At 39.8% G+C, this 20,145-nt stretch overlaps 1 protein-coding gene across 2 annotated transcripts in view; it reads right to left on the bottom strand.

Annotated features, from left to right (window-relative positions):
• The window catches only part of clint1a (clathrin interactor 1a), a 193,408-nt gene that overhangs the window by 91,777 nt on the left and 81,486 nt on the right, over window positions 1-20,145 (bottom strand). For both annotated transcript variants that reach the window (XM_072263548.1, XM_072263549.1), the window contains exons 2-3: window positions 16,196-16,300; window positions 12,659-12,755 (exon numbers count right to left, since the gene is read on the bottom strand). In XM_072263548.1, coding sequence (XP_072119649.1) covers window positions 12,659-12,755; window positions 16,196-16,300 — 202 coding nt within the window. The remainder of the gene's footprint in view (window positions 1-12,658; window positions 12,756-16,195; window positions 16,301-20,145) is intronic.

Below are 20,145 nucleotides of genomic sequence, written 5' to 3'. Positions count from 1 at the left end.
CCATCTAGCAATCTAGAGCATGGACTACAAAAATATTAGTAACAACATGAACACAAGGAAATCTGCAGGTGCTGGAATTTCAAGCAACACACATAAAGATAGCTGGTGAACGCAGCAGACCAGGCAGCATCTCTAGGAAGAGGTACAGTCGACGTTTCGGGAAGAGACCCTTCGTAAGGACTAACTGAAAGAAGAGCTAGTAAGAGATCTGAAAGGGGGAAGGGAAGATCCGAAATGATAGGAGAAGACAGGAGGGGGAGGGATGGAGCCAAGAGCTGGACAGTTGATTGGCAAAAGGGATATGAGAGACTCATGGGACGGGAGGCCTCAGGAGAAAGAAAGGGGGAGGGGGAATATGATATTGCTACATCTGATTGCAGTTACTTTTAAAATGTAATACCATTTTCATGACTGCCAGACTTTCACAGTGGACAATACTAACTAATGTTGTGGGATATATATATATGTGTGTGTGTGTGTGTGTGTGTGTGTGTGTGTGTGTGTGTGTGTGTGTGTGTGTGTGTGTGTGTGTGTGTGTGTGTGTGTGTGTTTTTAAAGATTTAAAAGTGATAAGTACTGTGGCATGTATGATATCAAAGCATCAAATCATATGGTTGAAGCAACAGCGTTTCTCTATAAAGGCAAAACCAAAGTTGAGCTTATTGCCATATGCGAAAGTACAAGACGCATTCACAAGAAAAGCAAATTAAACATAAATATACTTTTTTTTAATACAAGAAACATAATTAGAACAAGAAGTTCATTTTACAAACGTAGTACCAAGTCATTATTGTGTTGCTAAACTGCAGTGCTCATTGTTGTACTGCTTTTTTAACAACAAAATATACTTTATTCAAAAATAAAATTATGTACAATAAACCATTCAATGACTCTCCATCCTTTACAGATGTTTCCATTACGGTCTATACATTTCCACACTTTCAGCCACCCACGTGGCACTCTGTTGGTTCATCGTTCCACACCATTGTTGAGAGGTATACTCCCCACCACCCAACAGAACTGAATGGTGGTTAGGGCAAAACAGCTGTTCTTGAACCTGCTGGTGTGGGACTTCACACTTTGCTCATAAACAGGTCATTGTAAACTCGTCTCAACCAAGTATACACAATGTATAAGGTATTTTCGAAGTACTAAGTTTGCAGATTGGTCCTTTGTAAATGGGTATTTGAAAGTTATTTTAGTTATTACAAAAAAGTTGCCTATTAAGTTCAATGTTACAGATCAAATTCAAAATTTCAGTTTGCATACTAAACAGCATGTTAGCCAATCAGCATCAGAAAAAGAGCAAGACTTCACACGTTAGAAGATAAATAATGAAAGTGCTACATTCTCTTCAACACAGGTGTGCAGCATTTGAACATCATTAATTACCATCTGTGGCTGTTTATCATCAAATCTCTGCTGTGAAACACAATAGGACTACTGCAGCTGTCCGCTGCACTTAAAATATGGAATTACTATTCCTGTATGTTACTATGCAATCGGCAATCACCTCTGATCTGGGCTGACGTTTACGTGCCAGGCGGCACCTAATCAATTAGCTTGTTATTTCCGCTTTTTTCTTAAAGGTGTGCCAGGTGTGTTCCGACTACCGCTGCATTCTTCGCGGCTCGGAGGCTTAGGACCACTGTTATAATTGACATCACTATATTCATGCGAGGAATATATGCGCTAGGTGTTTAATATTAAATTCGTTAGATAAGCCCCTTTAGAAACGAAATTGAGTGTATTAGCCACTTGTAAGTGACTTATAGTTGACTTATCACCTATATTCCGGTCGTGTTTAACACCCACCCCCCCGCCGTCGGCCGGTCCGCAAGAATATTGTCAATATTAAACCGGTCCGCGGTGCAAAAAAGGTTGGGGACCCCTGCTCTAGAGAATAAAATTCCTAACTGATTCAACCTTTCCCTATAACTTATGTTATTAAGTCCCAGCAATATCCTTGCAAATTTTCTCTGCACTTTCAATCTTATTTACATCTTTCCTGTAGGTAGGTGACCAATACTGCACACAATACTCCAAATTAGGCCTCAACGACATCTTAGACAATTTCAACATAACATCCCAACTCCTGTATTCAAAACATTAACTTATGAAAGCCAAAGTCCCAAAAGCTTTCTTTACAACATTATCTACCAGTGATGGCACTTTCAATGAACTAGGGATGTATTCCCAGATCCCTCTATTCTACCACACTTCTCAGTGACCTACTCCTAAAGTGCAACACCTTGGACTTGTCGGCATTAAATTCCATCCGCCATTTTTCAGCTGATTATTACAGAAGGTGCAGATCCTGCTGCAGGCTTTGATACCCTTCCTCGCTGTCCGCTATGCCCCCAATCTTGGTGTCATCTGCAAATCTGCTGATCCAATTTATCACATTATCATCCAGATGGTTGATATAGATGACAAAAAACAATGGACCCAGCACCGATTCCTGCGCCACACCATTAGTCACAGGCCCCCAGTCAGAGAGACTACCATGTGCTATCACTCTCTGGCTTCTCCCATGAAGCCAATATCTAATCCAATTTACTACCTTATCCTGAACTCCAAGTGAACAGACCTTGTTCACTAGCCTCTCGTAACGGACCTAGTCCAAGGCCTTCTTAAAGTCCATGTAGACAACATCCACTGTCACCGTCTTTCCTTCAAATCGACATTTCTGGTAATTTTCTGGACATGACCTACCGTGCAGAAGTCCATGTTGACCATCCCTATCCTTCCCTGTCTATCCAAATATTTATATATCCGGTGCCTTAGAATATTTTCCAATAACTTTCCATTACTGATATCAGGCTCACTAGACTATAATTTCCTGGCTTATTCTTAGAGCCTTTTTTAAATAAGTGAACAACATTAGCTATCCTCCAAACTTCCAGCACACCAATAGCAAAGGATATTGTAAATATCTCTGGCAGGGCCCCTGCAATTTCTGCATTAGCCTCCCATAGGATCCAGGATACACTTTGTCATGCCCTAATCTGCCTCAACACTTCGTCCTCTGTAATCTATATAGGGTCCATGACTTCACTGCTGCATTGCCTTACATCTACAGACTCTGTGTCTGTCTCCCAAGTAAATACAGATGCAATAAAATGCATTTAAGATCCCTCCCCATCTCTTTTTGCTCCATGCATAAATTCTGATCTTCCAGAGGACCAGTTTCATCCCTTGCTATTCTTTCACTCTTAATATATCTGCAAAAGCCCTGGGAATTCATTTTCACCTTGTTTGTCTTCTTTTAGCTATCCTGATTTCCATCTTAAGTTTTCTATTGCATTTCCTATACTCTTCAAGAACCTTTGTTCCTACCCTCCAATACCTGCTATGCATCTCTTTCTTCTTCTTAACTAGCGCCTCAATATCTCTCAAAAACCAAGGTTCTTTAAACCTGTTATCCTTGCTTTTATTCTGACAGCAACAAACAAATTCTGTACTCTCAAAATTTCACTTTTGAAGGGCTGCCATTTACCAAGTACACCTTTCTCAGAAAACCACTTGTTCTAATCCATACTGGGCAGATCATTTCTGATAGTATCAAATTCGACCTTTCTTGAATTAGAACCTTAACCAGAAGACCAGACCTAACCTCTTCCATAATTACCTTGACACTAATAGTATTATGATCACGAGATGCAAACTGCTCACCTGCACAAACTTCTGACACCTCCCACCTCCATACTTTGATGTAATAATTTTCTTCTTATATATTTAGACACCTGTTTTTAAAATCTTCCTTATTTCTTTAAAGCCCATACTCAGCCAACTGTGACTTGCAAAATGTTGCCAAGATGCACTTAAATACAGGTGTCCCCCGCTTTTCAAACGTTCGCTTTATGAAACCTCACTGTTACGAAAGACCTACATTAGTATCCTGTTTTTGCTTTCAGAAGGTGTTTTCACTCTTACAAAATAAAAAGCAGCGAGCAATAAAAAATCAGCACGTGATAAAAGGCAGCGCGCGCCCCGAGCAGCCGCTCTCCCCGGGAACGGCATTCTAGCCGGCATTGCTTAAGCACGTGTCTGTGAGCAGCCATTTGCAATTTGAGCTCCATGGTATCGGAAAAGCCTAAAAGAGCTCGTAAAGGTGTTATACTTAGAGTAAAACGAGACATAATTAAGCATTTCAATCGTGGTGAACGAAGTAGGGACAAAGTGAGTTTGGCTTGTGGAAGTTGATGAAGATGATGTTGAAGAGGCTTTGGCATCCCATGACCAGGAACTGATAGATGAAGAGCTGATGCAATTGGAAGAAGAAAGGATAACAATCGAAACTGAATACAGTAGCGAACTGAACATGGAGCAATGATAAAGTACGACTTTAATTTTGAAAGGGTATGTAGGTTTAGGGAATATTTTCAGGGATGGTTTGAGTGCTTACAAAGAACTGTATGATAGAAAAATGTGCGAGGCTCAGCAGTCAAGCAAGCCTTCCACATCAGCCACAGCAGATGACGAACCTCGACCTTTGACATCGAGGCGGGCCGTCATAGGAGAAGCTGCCTGTCCTAATGGAAACAGACGACGAGATGACACCCCAGTGTCCCACCACCCCAACCCCCGGGCTACGGACAGATACCAATTCGTGGAGAATGCAGCAGTAGCTGGGAGGCACACAGCACATCTTTAAGAAAAAAGCCGAAATAAACACGCTAATTAATTAGGTACCGCCTGACACTTAATTGTCGACCCAGGTCAGCGACGACGCAATCGGAATGCTTCGCGGCAATGTATTGGTTGGCGGCCTAGAGGGTGGGGGCCACTGCACCACCCCAGCCTGCGACGACTCAGTCTAACACACCACCATCAGTGTGTTCGGCGCTGTCTTCCCAATTCCAGTAAGTGATACTACACTGTACATACATTATTTCTAATTTATATAGGCCGTGTATTTTTATGTGTTATTTGGTATGATTTGGCAGTTTCATAGCTTAAAGGTTACTGGAGAGTGCTTGCACCGTGTTTTTGCCAACAGCGCTTGCGTGAGATTTTCGCTACGGAGAAGCGTAGTAATGATTGTGGAAATGTATTTCTACTTTATATAGGCTGTGTATTTATCATATCATTCCTGCTTTTACTATATGTTACTGTTATTTTAGGTTTTGTGTGTTGTTTGGCATGATTTGGTAGGTTATTTTGGGTCTGCGAACGCTCACAAAATTTTCCCATATAAATAAATGGTAATTGCTTCTTCACTTCACAACATTTCGGCTTACGAACCGTTTCATAGGAACACTCTACCTTCGGATGGCGGGGGAAACCTGTACACCACTTGCAGCATCAAGTCATAAACACAGAATCTGCTTTTTATATACATTGTAGCGCTTGGGGCAGGGGGGACGATCGACAGCCCCCCTCCCCAACTTTTCTAGTGGCCAGCATTTATAGTTCTTGTTTTAAAAATATTTTTGTGGAATTATAGTGGGATGATCAGGTTCATTTATTATTTCATTTTAGTTTGGGTTATACAGATATTCACATGTTTGTGGGTCACCCTGAATGTAACTGGTGTGTGTAATAATCATCCCCCCCCCAACTGTATGCAACTGAGTGAGCTCTCTCCCCAGGACATAGCACCTGTTCTGTTTTTGTGCTTGTCGCAATAACACTAGCAGTTGAGATAAACGAGTTTTTCTTGTCTGTCATCATGGGCCAATTGCTCGCCATGATATATAAAAAGTTGACATGATAATTTTTGCAAATTTTAAATGAATAGCAGTAATAGTGTGTTCCCATACAAAACAATTCCACAAAGTGTTTAACATAATTAGTATTTTTAAGTCACTCCTGCTATGTTAAGACATGTGACAGACAGTCTGTGACAGCAAGCCCCACAAACAGCATTTGGTTTGTGTATAATTGAAGTCAAACAAAACATCTGAATAGCCTTCATGCAAACAGCTTACTTCAAAACAAATGTACATTATACTCAGAAAGGAAGTTGTAAAAAAATTCTTCCCCGATCTATGAACAAGCTTAAACAAGAAAGTAGAAAGAAAAAATGACATGATATTTTAACTTTCCAGCATTCATAAAAGAAAATTTCCATAAGCTAACATGTGAAAGTAGTTTAAAATTAAAAATGCAGAGAACACAAAACACAGACACTGATGCAAGGGAACAATCATACACTGAGAACAGTCACCCTTTAGACAATGGTGCAGACATAGTAGAAGTACTCCCACTCAGGTCTGGAGCAGAGCTTAAAAAATCCAGTCCCATAAAAGAGAGGTACCATTTTGCGGAGCAGTCATTGTGGGAGTGATCGAGTTAGAGTGGTAAGGCTTTGGCTCAACAGGCTTCGGCGAGAACAGGCAGAAGTGAGGTAAGTAGCTTAGTTCATTTCTTAATTCTTTTTCTTATTTAACTCCTGAAAGAATAGGGAGAATGTCTGCAGGGCCAGCATTCTGTTCTGTTCTGGGTGTCAGATGTGGGATTTCCAGGAGACTTCTAGTCTCCCCGATGGCCACATCTGCACCAGGTGTATTGAGATGCAGCTCCTTAGAGACCGTGTTGGGAAACTGGATTGACCTTCGGCTTGTTAGGGAAAGTGAGGTGGTGATAGGAGTTACAGGGAAGTAGTCACCCCAAGGCTACAAAAGACAGATAAATGGATGACTGTCAAGAGAGGGAAGAGAAAACATCAGATAGCAGAGGGCCCTCCTGTGGTCATCCTCAAGAATAAGTAGTCCATTTTGGGTACTGTTGGGGGGGGGGGGAACCGACTTCCCTGGGGGAAGTAACAGCAGCTGTGCCTCTGACACGGAGTCTCAATAATTAGGGGACAGATAGGTCATTCTGTGGATGCAAAAAAATCACAAGTATGTTTATTTGCCTTACATGTGCCACAGTTCGCAATGTTTCGGAATGCATCCACAATATCCTCAGCAGCCAGATGTTGTGGTACATATTGGTACCAATGACATAGGCAGAATAAGGGAGGAGGTCCTTAGAACAGAATCCAGGGAGTTAGGGAAGTTGAAAAGCAGGACCTCAAGGGTAATAATCTCAGGATTGCTGCCTCTGCCATGTGACTATGCAGATAGGAATAGAATGAGGTGGCAGATAAATGCGTAGCTGAAGAATTGGAGCAGGGGGCAGTTGTAACCTCTACAGAAGGGATGGGTTGCATTTGCATTCAAAGGAGACCAATATCCCTGCGGGTAGTTTGCTAGAGCTATTGGGAGTGTTTTAAACTAACATGGCAGGGGATGGGAACCAGTATGAAAGAGCCGAGGATGAGCCAGCAGATTTATAGGCAGATGATGTAATACGTAATATGAAAGTAAGGAAGAACAAGCCAATGATTGGGTACAAATGCAGACAGTGCAGAGTTAAACTGTACTATAGAGGCAAAATTCAAAAGCAGGAATGGAGGATTGAAGGTGCTATATTTAAATGCACGTAGTATTCAGAAAAAGGTGTATGGACTCATGGCGCAGTTAGAGATTGGTTGGTAAGACGGTGTGGACATCACTGAGTCGTGGCTGAAAGAAGGTCATAGTTGGGAGTTCAATATCAAAAGATAAACTTTGTATTGAAAGGACAGGAAGGCATAGGCGATGGTGTGGCTCTGTTGATAAGAGATAGAATTACATCTTTAGAAAGAGGTGACATAGGGCCAGAGAATGTAGAATCTTTTTGGGTAGAGTTAAGAAACTGCAAGTGTAAAAAAACCATTATGGAAATCATATATAGGCCTCCAAATAGCCAAGATGTGGGGCTGAGATTGCGAAGCCAGCTGAAAAGGGCATGTAATAAGGGTAATGTCACAATTGTAATGGGGGACTTCAATTTGCAAGGGGATTGGGAAAATCAGGTTGGTGTCGAATCACAAGAGAGGGAATTTGTTGAATGCCAAAAGATGGCTTTTTAGAGCAGCTTGTGCTTGAGCCTACTCAGAGAAAGGCTATATTAGATTGGGTATTGTGTAATAATCCAGAATTTATTAGGAAGTTTAAGATAAAGGAACCCTTGGGAGGTAATGATCATAATATGATTGAATTCATACTGCAATTTGAGAGGGAGAAGCACAAGTCAGATGGAATAAAGGGAGTTACAAAGACATGAGAGGGGAACTTACCCAGGTAGATTGGAGGGAGATACTGGTGGGGATGACGGCAGAGCAAAGTTGGCTGAAATTTCTGGGAATAGTTCATAAGATACAAGATAGATATGTCACACAGAAGCTCTCAAATAGCAGGGGTAGGCAACTGCCGCTGACAAGGACTGCATAAAAGCCAGGGAAAGGGCACAAAATGCAGCAAAAGTTAGTGGGAAGTTGGCTGATTGGGAAGTTTTTAAAATCCAACAAAAAGCAACTAAGAAAGCTCTAAGAAGGGGAAAAAGATGAAATAGGAGGGCAAACTAGCTAATGTTATAAAGCAGGATACCAATTTTTTTTAGTTATATAAAGAGTAAAAAGGTGAGAGTTGATATTGGACCACTAGAAAAAGATTTTAATGAGATAGTAATGGGGGACAATGAAATGTCAGATGAACTTAAGTACTTTGCATCAGTCTTCACTGTGGAAGTCACTAGCAGTGTGCCAGGGGTCCATGAGTGTCAGGGAGCAGGAGTAAGTGCCACTGCTATTACAAAGGAAAAACTGCAAGGCAAACTCAAAGATCTTAAGGTGGATAAGTCACCTGGAGCAAATGGACTACATCCCAGAGTTCTGAAAGAGGTTGCTGAAAAGATAGCAGATGCATTGGTTATGCTCTTTCAAGAATCAATTGATTCTGGCATGGTTCCAGAGGACTGAAAATTACAAATGCCACTCCACTCTTTAAGGGAGGATGGCAAAAGAAAAGAAATTATGGGCCAGTTAGCATAACCTCCATGGTTGGGGAAGTGTTGGAGTTCATTATTAAGAATGAGGTTTCGGGGTACTTGGAGATAATGATAGAATAAGTCAAAGTCAGAATGGTTTTTGTAAAGTGAGATCTTGTCTGACAAATCCGTTACAGATCTTCTAGGAAGTAAAAAGCAGGGTGGACAAAGGAGAGGCTGTGGATATCATTTACTTGGATTTTCAGAAGGCATTAGATAAGATGCCACACGAGGCTGCTTAAGCTAAAAACCCTATGTCATACAGAGAAAGGTTGAACAAGTTAGGTCTTTATTCTTTGGAGTGTAGAAGGTTGAGGGGGGACTTGATAGAGGCATTTAAAATTATGAAGGGGATTGATAGAGTTGGCGCTGATAGGCTTTTTCCATTGAGAATGGGGGAGATTCAAACAAGAGGACATGAGTTCAGAGATAATGGGGAAAAGTTTAGGGGTAATATGAGGAGGAACTTCTTTACTCAGAGAGTGGTGGCTGTGTGGAATGAGCTTCCAGCAGAAGTGGTTGAGGCAGGTTCGATGTTGTTGTTTAAAGTTAAATTGGATAGATATATGGACAGGAAAGGAATGGAGGGTTACGGGCTGAATGCAGGTCAGTGGGACTAGGTGAGAGTAAGAGCTCGGCACGGACTAGGAGGGCCGAGATGGCCTGCTTCCGTGCCGTAATTGTTATACGGTTATATGGTTATTACAGTAAAAATACTGGCATGGAATGAGGAATGGCTGACAGGCAGGAAGCAGCGAGTGGGAATAAAGGAGGCCTTTTCTAGTTGGTGTTCCTCAGGGGGCAGAATTGGGACTACTGCTTTTCACATCGTTTGCCAATGATTTAGATAATAGAATTGGTGGCTTTGTGGCAAAGTTTGTGAATGATACGAAGATAGGTGGAGGGTTAGATTGTGTTGAGGAAGCAATGCAATTGCAGAGGACTTAGACAAATTGGAAGAATGGGCAAAAAAGTGGCAGATGGAATACAGTGTTGACAAATGTATGAAAATACAGTTTGGTAAAAAGGAACAAAAGTGCATACTATTATTTAAATGGGGAGAAAATTCAAACATCAGAGATTACAAAGGGATTTGAAAGTTCTTGTACAAGATTCCCAGAAGGTTCATTTACAGGATGAGTCTGTGGTAAAGGAGGCAAATGTAATGTTGGCATTCATTTCAAGGGGAATAGAATATAAAAGTAAAGAGATACAGGTGTCCCCCGCTTTTCGAACATTCGCTTTACGAAACCTCACTGTTACGAAAGACCTACATTAGCTCCCTGTTTTTGCTTTCAGAAGGTGGTTTCACTGTTACAGAAAAAATCAGCGCGCAAAAAAAAATCAGTGCGCGCCCCGAGCAGCTGCTCTCCCCAGATTCAGAACGGCATTGCTGAAACACGTGCCTGTGAGCAGCCGTTTGCAAGATGAGTTTTAAGGTGTCGGAAAAGCCTTAAAGAGCTCGTAAGGGTGTTACACTTAGCGTAAAACGAGACATAATTAAGCATTTCGATCGTGGTAAACGAAGTAAGGACAACGTGAGTTTGGCTTGTGGAAGCTGACGAAGATTATGTTGAAGAGGTTTTGGCATCCCATGACCAAGAACTGATAGATGAAGAGCTGATGCAATTAGAAAGGAAAGGATAACAATCGAAACCGAATGCAGTAACAAAATGAACGTGAAGCAACTGCGTGAGATTTTCGCTGCAAAGATAAAGTACGACTTTAATTTTGAAAGGGTACATCGGTTTAGGGGATATTTGCAGGATGGTTTGAGTGCTTACAAAGAACTGTATGATACAAAAATGCGCTAGGCTCAGCAGTCAAGCAAGCCTTCCACATCAGCCACAGCAGGCGACGAACCTTGACCTTTGACATCGAGGCGGGCAGTTATAGCAGAAGATGAGCTGCCTGCTCTAATGGAAACAGACGACACCCCAGTGTCCCACCACCCCAACACCCAGGCCGCGGACAGATACCGATTCACAGAGAATGCAGCGGTAGCCGGGAAACACACATCTTTAAGAAAAAAGCTGAAATAAACATGCTAATTAATTAGGTGTCGCCCCACACATAATTGTCGGCCCAGATCAGAGGCGATGCAATCAGCACTGATCTGGGCAGACAACTATGTGCCGGGTGGCACCTAATTAATTAGCATGTTTATTTCGGCTTTTTTCTTAAGGATGTGCTGTGTGCCTCCCGGCTACCGCTGGACCCCTGCATGTTTCGCGGATCAGTATCAGTCGGCAGCCCGGAGGGTGGGGGTCACTGCACCAGCCAAACTCCGACAACTCAGCCTAACACACCACCTCGGTGCTGTCCCAATTCCGGTAAGTGATACATTATTTCTACTTTATATAGGCTATGTATTTTTACGTGTTATTTGGTATGATTTGGCAGCTTCATAGCTTAAACGTCACTGGGGACAGTGTTTTTTGCCAACAGCCCCTGTGAGATTTTCTGCCAAGAGCGCTTGCGTGAGATTTTTGCTTCGGAGACCAGTACCGGCAATGATTGTGGAAAAGTATTTCTACTTTATATGGGCTGTGTATTTATCATATCATTCCTGCTTTTACTATATGTAACTGTTATTTTAGGTTTTATGTATTATTTGGCATGATTTGGTAGGTTATTTTTGGGTCTGCGAACACTCACAAAATTTTCCCATATAAATAAACGGTAATTGCTTCTTTGCTTTACGACATGTCGGCTTATGAACCGTTTCATAGGAACGCTCTACTTTCGGATGGCGGGGGAAACCTGTAATGCTGAGGCTTTATAGACACTAGTCAGGCCACAGTTGGAGTCTTGTCAACAGTTTTGGGTCCCATATCTCAGAAAGGATGTGTTGTTATTGGAGAGTGCCCAGAGCAGATTCACAAGGACGATTCTTGGAACGAAGGATGTTTGGCGGTAAGGAGTGTTTGGCAGCTTTGGGCCTGTCTTCTTCTTCTTCATGTGCCTTGCACGTTACACGCTTGGGCAATCATGGCTCTCCACATCGAATGATCCGTCGCAGCATCAATGATATCTCGCACACTTAGATCTGTTAGTTCTTTCCTTGGGCCTGTACCCACTGGAATTTAGAAGAATAAAGGTTATCTCATTGAAACTTACCTAATGTTGAAAGGACGATAAGGTGGATGTGGAGAGGATATTTCCTATGGTGGGGGTGTCTAGAATTAGAGGGCACAGCCTCAAAATTGATGAGTAACCCTTTAGAACAGAGGTAAGGAGGAGCTTTTTTTAGGCAGAGAGTAGTGAATCCGTGGAGTGCTCTGCCACAACCAGCTTTAGGGGCCAAGATCATGGGTATATTTAAAGCAAAAATTGATAGCTTTCTGATTGGTCAGGGCATCAAAGGTTATGGCAAGTAGGCAGGTGCATGGGGTTGAGTGGGATCTGGGATCAGCCATTATGGGATGGCAGAACAGATTCGATGGGCTGGATGGCCTAATTCTGCTCGTATGTCTTATGGTCTTTCTTTATTCACTTTTTAAAAATTCGATTAAAACTTGAAAAATACATAAAAATACAAAGTATATTAAATGTGATGGATATCAAGATTTTAGTGCTTAAACCTTATTATAGCATTATTAATTAGACACTGTGCTATTAATTGGCAGGTAGTTTTGGCAGCACAAATATTAAATCTGTTTTGCTTTGACTTGAAAGCTTCACTGAAACTTAAAATCTGCTTGGTTTTCTGCAATATACAGTTTTTTTGGAAAAAACACTACATCTAGAAGTTTTGTAATGTGCCAAGAAATAAAAACTGAATGCTTAGTTACCCCACCTTATACACCCGCCTCCAGTTCTTTTTATTGTCTTTTAGCATACGATTCCAAAGCATATTCATAACTTCAGGAAACTGTTCATACATAAATGTAGACCTACAAGAAAATAAAACAGCCTTAGCATTTCCAAATGTGTACATAAAAAAAATCGAAAACAAAGCAAGAGGACGTACAGTGTGTGAATGGGACCTTAGGCGTCTACTTTGTGCTATTTTTGCTCTTGAAAAGGAAATCCATGGGTGGATGCTCCCACAGAAAGTAGTAATAAATAAGGACTGACTGTAGATGGCAGAATAGGTTTGGCATACACACACTGTTTCCTCTTACAAATAGCTTTATGAATCAAACATATCACAAATTACTTTCAACATATTAACAAGAAAGGTACATGTCCCTTAAAGACAGCAGCTGGCTTATAAGTTTTCAATACTGATATGGACCATATTATACCAAATATTTAGTTTTATCACATATGTAACAAATGGTCTGGGGCATGAACTGTAAATACAAACTCAGTCCTACATTGGCTTTGGATACATTTACACATGGGTACAGCTACCAGTTCTAAGAAGGAAGTAAATAAGTATATATAGAAAACACAAAATAATCTGCAGATGCTGGGATCAAATAGATATATAGATATCAGAAAACAGAATTAGATACCTCACTTTGGGAAAACAAAATGACAAAAAAACTTTACAACTGACTCTATATGTAGAGATGGGATAGTCCTACCATTAACTGTTATCATACACAACTTAAGTGGAATTTCCTCACAAAATCTTCAGCAAATGGTGAATCTATGAAATTCTCTGCCACAGGAAACAGTTGAGGCCAGTTCATTGGCTATATTTAAGAGGGAGTTAGATATGGTCCTTGTGGCGAAAGGGATCCGGGGTATGGGGGGGAAGGCTAGTACAGGGTTCTGAGTTGGATGATCAGCCATGATCATACCGAATGGCGGTGCAGGCTCGAAGGGCTGAATGGCCTATTCCTGCACCTATTTTCTATGTTTGTATGTAAGAAAAATAAAACAGAACTCTATGCGTAACTCAAGAGAACTTAATCATCTTGTGCTATAGATTATTATTTTCTTTATTACCAAAGGGCCCAATATTTGTAATGGGCTGAAAGCTTAAATAACTTGGTCAAGGGAAGGGAAGTGGGTCCATTGCAGAGTTTTGATCCAAATATCCCCTATTCTAAACCAATTTCTGCTCATTGTCACCTTTAACATAGAACTTTTAATCCACTAACATTCAGAGCCATGATATAATGTTAAGTTCATACCATGGTACTCTCATAATCCAAAATCTGCAATCCCTCAAAATTCAAGCATAGTATCACCAAAGTACCCAGGCTCTTACTTTATTTGGTGGTCCTTTCTGTATCTTGTGTTTTATTCATCTAACAGCATATTCAGGTAACATTTCTTAACAAGTATTCAAAATGCAGAATTAGCATTAATATCCCAATGTTACATCTATCCTGGTAATGGAAGTACATCCTTACAGGGTTGAAAAAAAATTCGCTACCTAAATTTGAGACAAAGAGTTTACTCTCATAGGGAAAAAAAATCAATACACATTTTTCCAATGCAGATAATACAGCTTTGTGTTGTAGAAAAATCACAACTTGGCCTGTTTTCTAAGACCAACTACCAGCCCAACAATCCTAATACCACCACTACCCCAATGCAGACCTCAGTGCACAGTCAAATCTCTTTTTAAAAGTATTTTAGCACCTGTTAATGAATGAAACAAATGCAGGAGACAATCCGGTTACAGTTTTGATTGTTCTCGTATACTCAAACAGATTAAATAAGGAACAAAATTTGAAACAAAATATTTAACATGTTGGAAATCCTACTGTAAGCAACTATCCACCTAACTGGAATGAAATGCACTAACTAAAAATGAAAACCCTCAAAAAGGATGCTCTTGAAATTTAATTCCAGTCACCCAGGACGATTACAACTCACTAATCTTTCTCCCATGTTAGTTTTCTCACAGAGAATGGGATCACATATACAAATAACAGCTTAACAAAATCATTGCAGTAACATTGCAGGGGCCAGCTGTAATCATAGGCATTTAGGTACAGAAACATAGAAAATAGGTGCAGGAGTAGGCCATTCGGCCCTTCGAGCCTGCACCGCCATTTACTATGATCATTGCTGATCATCCAACTCAGAACCCTGCACCAGCCTTCCCTCCATACCCCCTGATCCCCGTAGCCACAAGGGCCATATCTAACTCCCTCTTAAATATAGCCAATGAACTGGCCTCAACTGTTTCCTGTGGCAGAGAATTCCACAGATTCACCACTCTCTGTGTGAAGAAGTTTTTCCTAATCTCGGTCCTAAAAGGTTTCCCCTTTATCCTCAAACTGTGACCCCTCGTTCTGGACTTCCCCAACATCGGGAACAATCTTCCTGCATCTAGCCTGTCCAATCCCTTTAGAATTTTATACGTTTCAATCAGATCCCCCCTCAATCTTCTAAATTCCAATGAGTACAAGCCTAGTTCATCCAGTCTTTCTTCATATGAAAGTCCTGCCATCCCAGGAATCAATCTGGTGAACCTTCTTTGTACTCCCTCTATGGCAAGGATGTCTTTCCTCAGATTAGGGGACTAAAACTGCACACAATACTCCAGGTGTGGTCTCACCAAGGCCTTGTACAACTGCAGTAGTACCTCCCTGCTCCTGTACTCGAATCCTCTCGCTATAAATGCCAGCATAAATGATTGGCATGCCAATTTTTTCTTGCTGTGTCCCTTTCAATACTGAAAAATGTACCGTGCAAAATTAGTTCCCTCCCTCTAAACTTATGGTGAATCTAGAGAAAGCACTTCAGCTGCATATCAGTGGCATGCAACACTGTGGTGGACTGTGTTGCAGCCAGTTTGAGAAATGCACAATTTTGCTGGCATTCTGCCTCAAGAATAGCAAGTTTGTTAACCTATGTGACAAAACAGTTAAAGTAATTTGTTTGCACTTTACGGATTAAAATACGAAATAATGCTTACAAAATAGCTCATTCAACCCAGTTACAAAATATGCACTGTAATAGAGAGTAGGATTTAAAAGAAAACTCCTTAGCACCCACTAAAACCATTTGTAAAATATTACGCATTTTAAATGTAAGCATTATTTGTATTGTTAACCACTGGGAGTGACATAAGAGATTAGTGGCATTAAAGTGATAAGACTTTTCGCTTGTCCTTTGCTGCTGTAGAGCATTAGAAACAAAACAAAACATGCAATAACAAACATCATGCTATTCATAAAGAGTGGTATTGGAGCTGCTTTAAAAATATTACAAGGTTTTTTTTTCTCATATGCTTTTCCCAGCCCATTTCTATTCCACTGAGTTTTGCTCTTGAAGTGAACGCAGTGTAAATTCAATTTCATATTTTGAAATTCAACTTCAGGACCAAAACAGTGAAATCAAGTTTTACTTTTTTTTTTAAGCAGCATACTCAATCTATACACATTCAGCATTACCCCGAGAGCTCAGTAGGATTAGTACTTACTTGGCGATCTCTGCCATTAGCTGCCCTGAAGGTCCCCACGGATCATCATTGGTTGCTTCTCGAACCTTAGATTCAATCTCTGAATAATTCATAACCACATTTGTGCTGAAATGAAACAAGTCATACACATTACATTAGCATCAAAACACACAACCACATGAAAACTTAATAATGACTCACTGACAGCTTTAATGAGATACCTCAATAGGGTGGGGAAAACATTTTTTGTCAGGTTGCCCTTAGGACACATCAGTACACATTTAACTTGTTTTAAATCAAATGTTACTGTCCCATTATTTGAATTATCAAACAGGATACAGCAGCCCGTACCAAGTCTGAATTTGGTCCAAATTTTACAAAGGGAGGTAAAATGAGTTCCAAAAACATGGCCTGCTACTAATTATAGTTCACTATACTTTACTAGGTATAATAGATATTGGAACAAATGGGTAACTCTTTTCAAGTATTCTGATTCATCCAACCAAAGGATGACACCACAGAAAATATTAACATAAAGCATAAAAACACATCACTGGCTCAATAAATGTTGTGTACATAGATATTAAATAAATTAAAAACACTAGATCTAGAATGATACCCAGCATTTACCAAATCAGGGCATTGTGCTAGAATACAAAGACAATTTCCAAGCTAGTTTTAAAACTTCAGATCATATCACTCGGTGCAATAGTCTACTTTGGAAATCCCTCTAATAATGGCTGAGCTACACAGTTATATTTTGACTTGAATTCTGCACGTATTATGGCATGCATAGTCACTGAAATTTAGTATTAATTTACAGCAATTCATTTTATTATCTACAAACATGACCCCCTTCTATCTAGATCACTGAGGAAATTTGTGCTTTGTTATCTTCATTGTAATGCACAAGTTTGAAAATAGTCACATGGCATATCATATTGTATTGATGACTTCACACCATAACACTATGCTCACTTTTAAAATGTCCTGTCCATCAAGTCTTTTTTGCATAGCAATTTAGTAGTTAGATGTGCTATGGTTGAACCAAATTATAAGTACTACTGTCACGAAACACTTCATCTTCTCAGAAAATATAACAGCTTTTATCACCCATACAGAAAGTATTGCTTCCAAATCATACCATCCACATTTAAAACACTTAACAAAAATCAATATCACAATTCAAATATGGCATTTCAGGTATATTTGAAGGGTACAAACTTGAAAATGCTTTATTTCTCTATCGCTTAACCTTCATTAGACAAATGTGTCATTTAAAGTTGGTTCGTTTCTCTGCTTTGACATTTTACTTGCACCAGGGGGCACTGTATAATGCAAGTGACCAGCCCATCACACTTGCCCAGCCCCCACCCTTCCAGTTTCCTATTTTAAAAGATCAACTAATGAATCAGTATGGATGGGAAATATCCAGAACCACTAATAAAATTGATTAAGTACAAAAAAAAACAGGAACGTAAATAGAAATAGCTGCAACACAAAAAACAGATTTGCCTGTAATGGAAGCAATTACCAAAAATAAATTGGCTCATCAACTATAATTATTTTAGAGTCAAACTTCTATAGCACAAAAAACATTTAATCCCACTTTGTCTATACCTACCTTTCTCTGCTTCTACACTAATCCTAATGTGCCCACATTAGGAGTGTATATTTCAATGTCTTACTCCTCAGATCTACTTTAAAACTATTTCCTCTCATCTTAAACCCATGTCCTTAAATTTCTGACACTACTATCACAGGGAAAAAAAGATTCAAATTCTATACTTCAATCAGGCCAATCTTCAGCCACTTACTTCACACAAGCCTAGCTAATCCCATCTCTCCCCACAACTAAAGCTCTCCATTCCAGGCAATGCCCTGGTAAATCTCTGTATTTTCACTAGTGCAATCTTTATCTTTCCTCCAGTTAGTGAGCAGGTGTTGAACACAATACTCCAAAGTACAGCCAAACTGCTGCTTAGATAAAGTATGCCTATCGTGCCACCCATTTATACTTGGACCCTTGATTCTGTTCATCAAGATTCTTTACTGCTCTCCCAGTATTGTAAATGTCCTACCCCTATTTGATTTTCCAAAATGCACCACTTAGTATTTGTTCAAATTTCATTTTCTAATGCACCCAACTTTCCATCAGACCTACAGTAGCCTTAGGTAAACTACCTCGCCGTCTACAAGACCACCAATTTTCCTGTCATCTGCAAACTTGCTCACATCTCTTACAGTATATCCAAACTGCTAATATACATCATACTGAAAGGTCCTTACACCGATCTCTATGACACACCATTGTCACGGACTTTCAATCAGAAAAACAACCTTCCACCTTTACCCTCAGGATCCACAATAGGCTTGGTGATGGTTCACAATTAACCATCTCACCCTAGATTCCATGTGCCTTAACCTTCTGCCAGCCTATTATGCAGACTTTGTTAAATGCCTAATTAAAGTCTACACAGACAACTGGTCCAACTCCCTTCATTAATTCTGGTTACATCCTCAAAAAACACAGTAAGAAAGAATATTTCCCAACTCATCTCCAATCCCCACATTAAGAAAAACTATGCTAACTATCCCTCATCACTTCCTGCCTCTCTCTCGATATATACACACACACACACACACATAAACCTTGTCCCTTGGAATTTCATCCAATAATTCCCCTAGCACTGATAGGAGGCACAACGGGCTACAGTCACCTGGCTCGTCCTCAACAGGAATAAAATTAGCTATCCAGTCAAAAAAAACACCTAACTTGCTTACTGTTGCCATCAGTTTGTATATAAAAAAAATGGAAACCCTCCAATGCATAAAATTTTGAAAACACAAGTCCTCATTATTAATAAAACCTGCATCTTTGATCAAAAAAAGGTAGGAAAAAATCTTAACATCACTCATTACTTTGATTTCAACAAGCATACAAGTAGATGATCTGGTCAATTTATGCTCTGAACTGTGACACACTGGGCATAAGATTCTATTTGGTTTGCACGATTAACAATGGACATCCTGCTACTGCTAGATTTACGCTAATTGTGCTTTCCCTCTACTTCTCTAGAGTTAATGCAAATTTCCCATATGTAATAACTTTGAGTCGAATAATCCCAAAACCGGGTCAATGCTCCAATGATTTTTTTTTCGAAGAGTCTTTGATTTATTTTCTTAGGGCCAAGAGTACTTTCCCCCCCCTTCCTTGCCATGGAAGCTCAATGCCAGTCACTGGATATCATAAGGCACAATCAGCAAACCGGAGATACTTGGCAATTATTCTAGAAATAACTAACAGTAAAACTGAGACTGAAATCAGGCTAAGAGAACTGTAAAAATGAATAATTTGGCAATTAAACAAGATGTTTTATTGAGATGCTCATAATGCACACAAATTAAATTTCACATTTAAGTGAAATAACCATTTGAAAGCCATTTCATTTCCAATTCCACTATCATACAGTTATGGGCATTACAGAAACTGGAGAAAATTATTTAAAATACTGTCACACATGTAATTAACTATACAATAAAAATTTACTTCAAGACATTTATACCACTTTGTTTTTAATAGATCCTTTTATTTGAAAAGGAACAGAATATAATTATGTTTTTGGACACATCTGATAATTAAAGTTAACAATATGTTTAATGATAAACTCCAAATAACATTTGCAAACAAATAATCTTGTTTTGGATACGAGTAGGAACTGTTGGTATTAGACTTGGTATCCATACCAGTAAGTTAACTATAAACAGGAGAAAATGCTTAAAAAAAATCATTGCAAACATATTCTAATTTTGCACCTACGTAAATCAAATCAATCATCTGCCTTACTAGTGATATTTTTGTAACCACCCAAATATTACATACTGCCCTCAGAGTTACAGAATTTAGTATTAATCAAACACAAAATAGGTAATGATCTTGAAACTAGCTACTGCCTTTATTTTGTGAATTC

This window comes from Mobula birostris, chromosome 7 (genome assembly GCF_030028105.1).
Source record: "Mobula birostris isolate sMobBir1 chromosome 7, sMobBir1.hap1, whole genome shotgun sequence".
NCBI classification, from domain to species: Eukaryota; Metazoa; Chordata; class Chondrichthyes; order Myliobatiformes; family Myliobatidae; genus Mobula; species Mobula birostris.
This window is presented reverse-complemented; position numbering and strand designations above follow the sequence as displayed.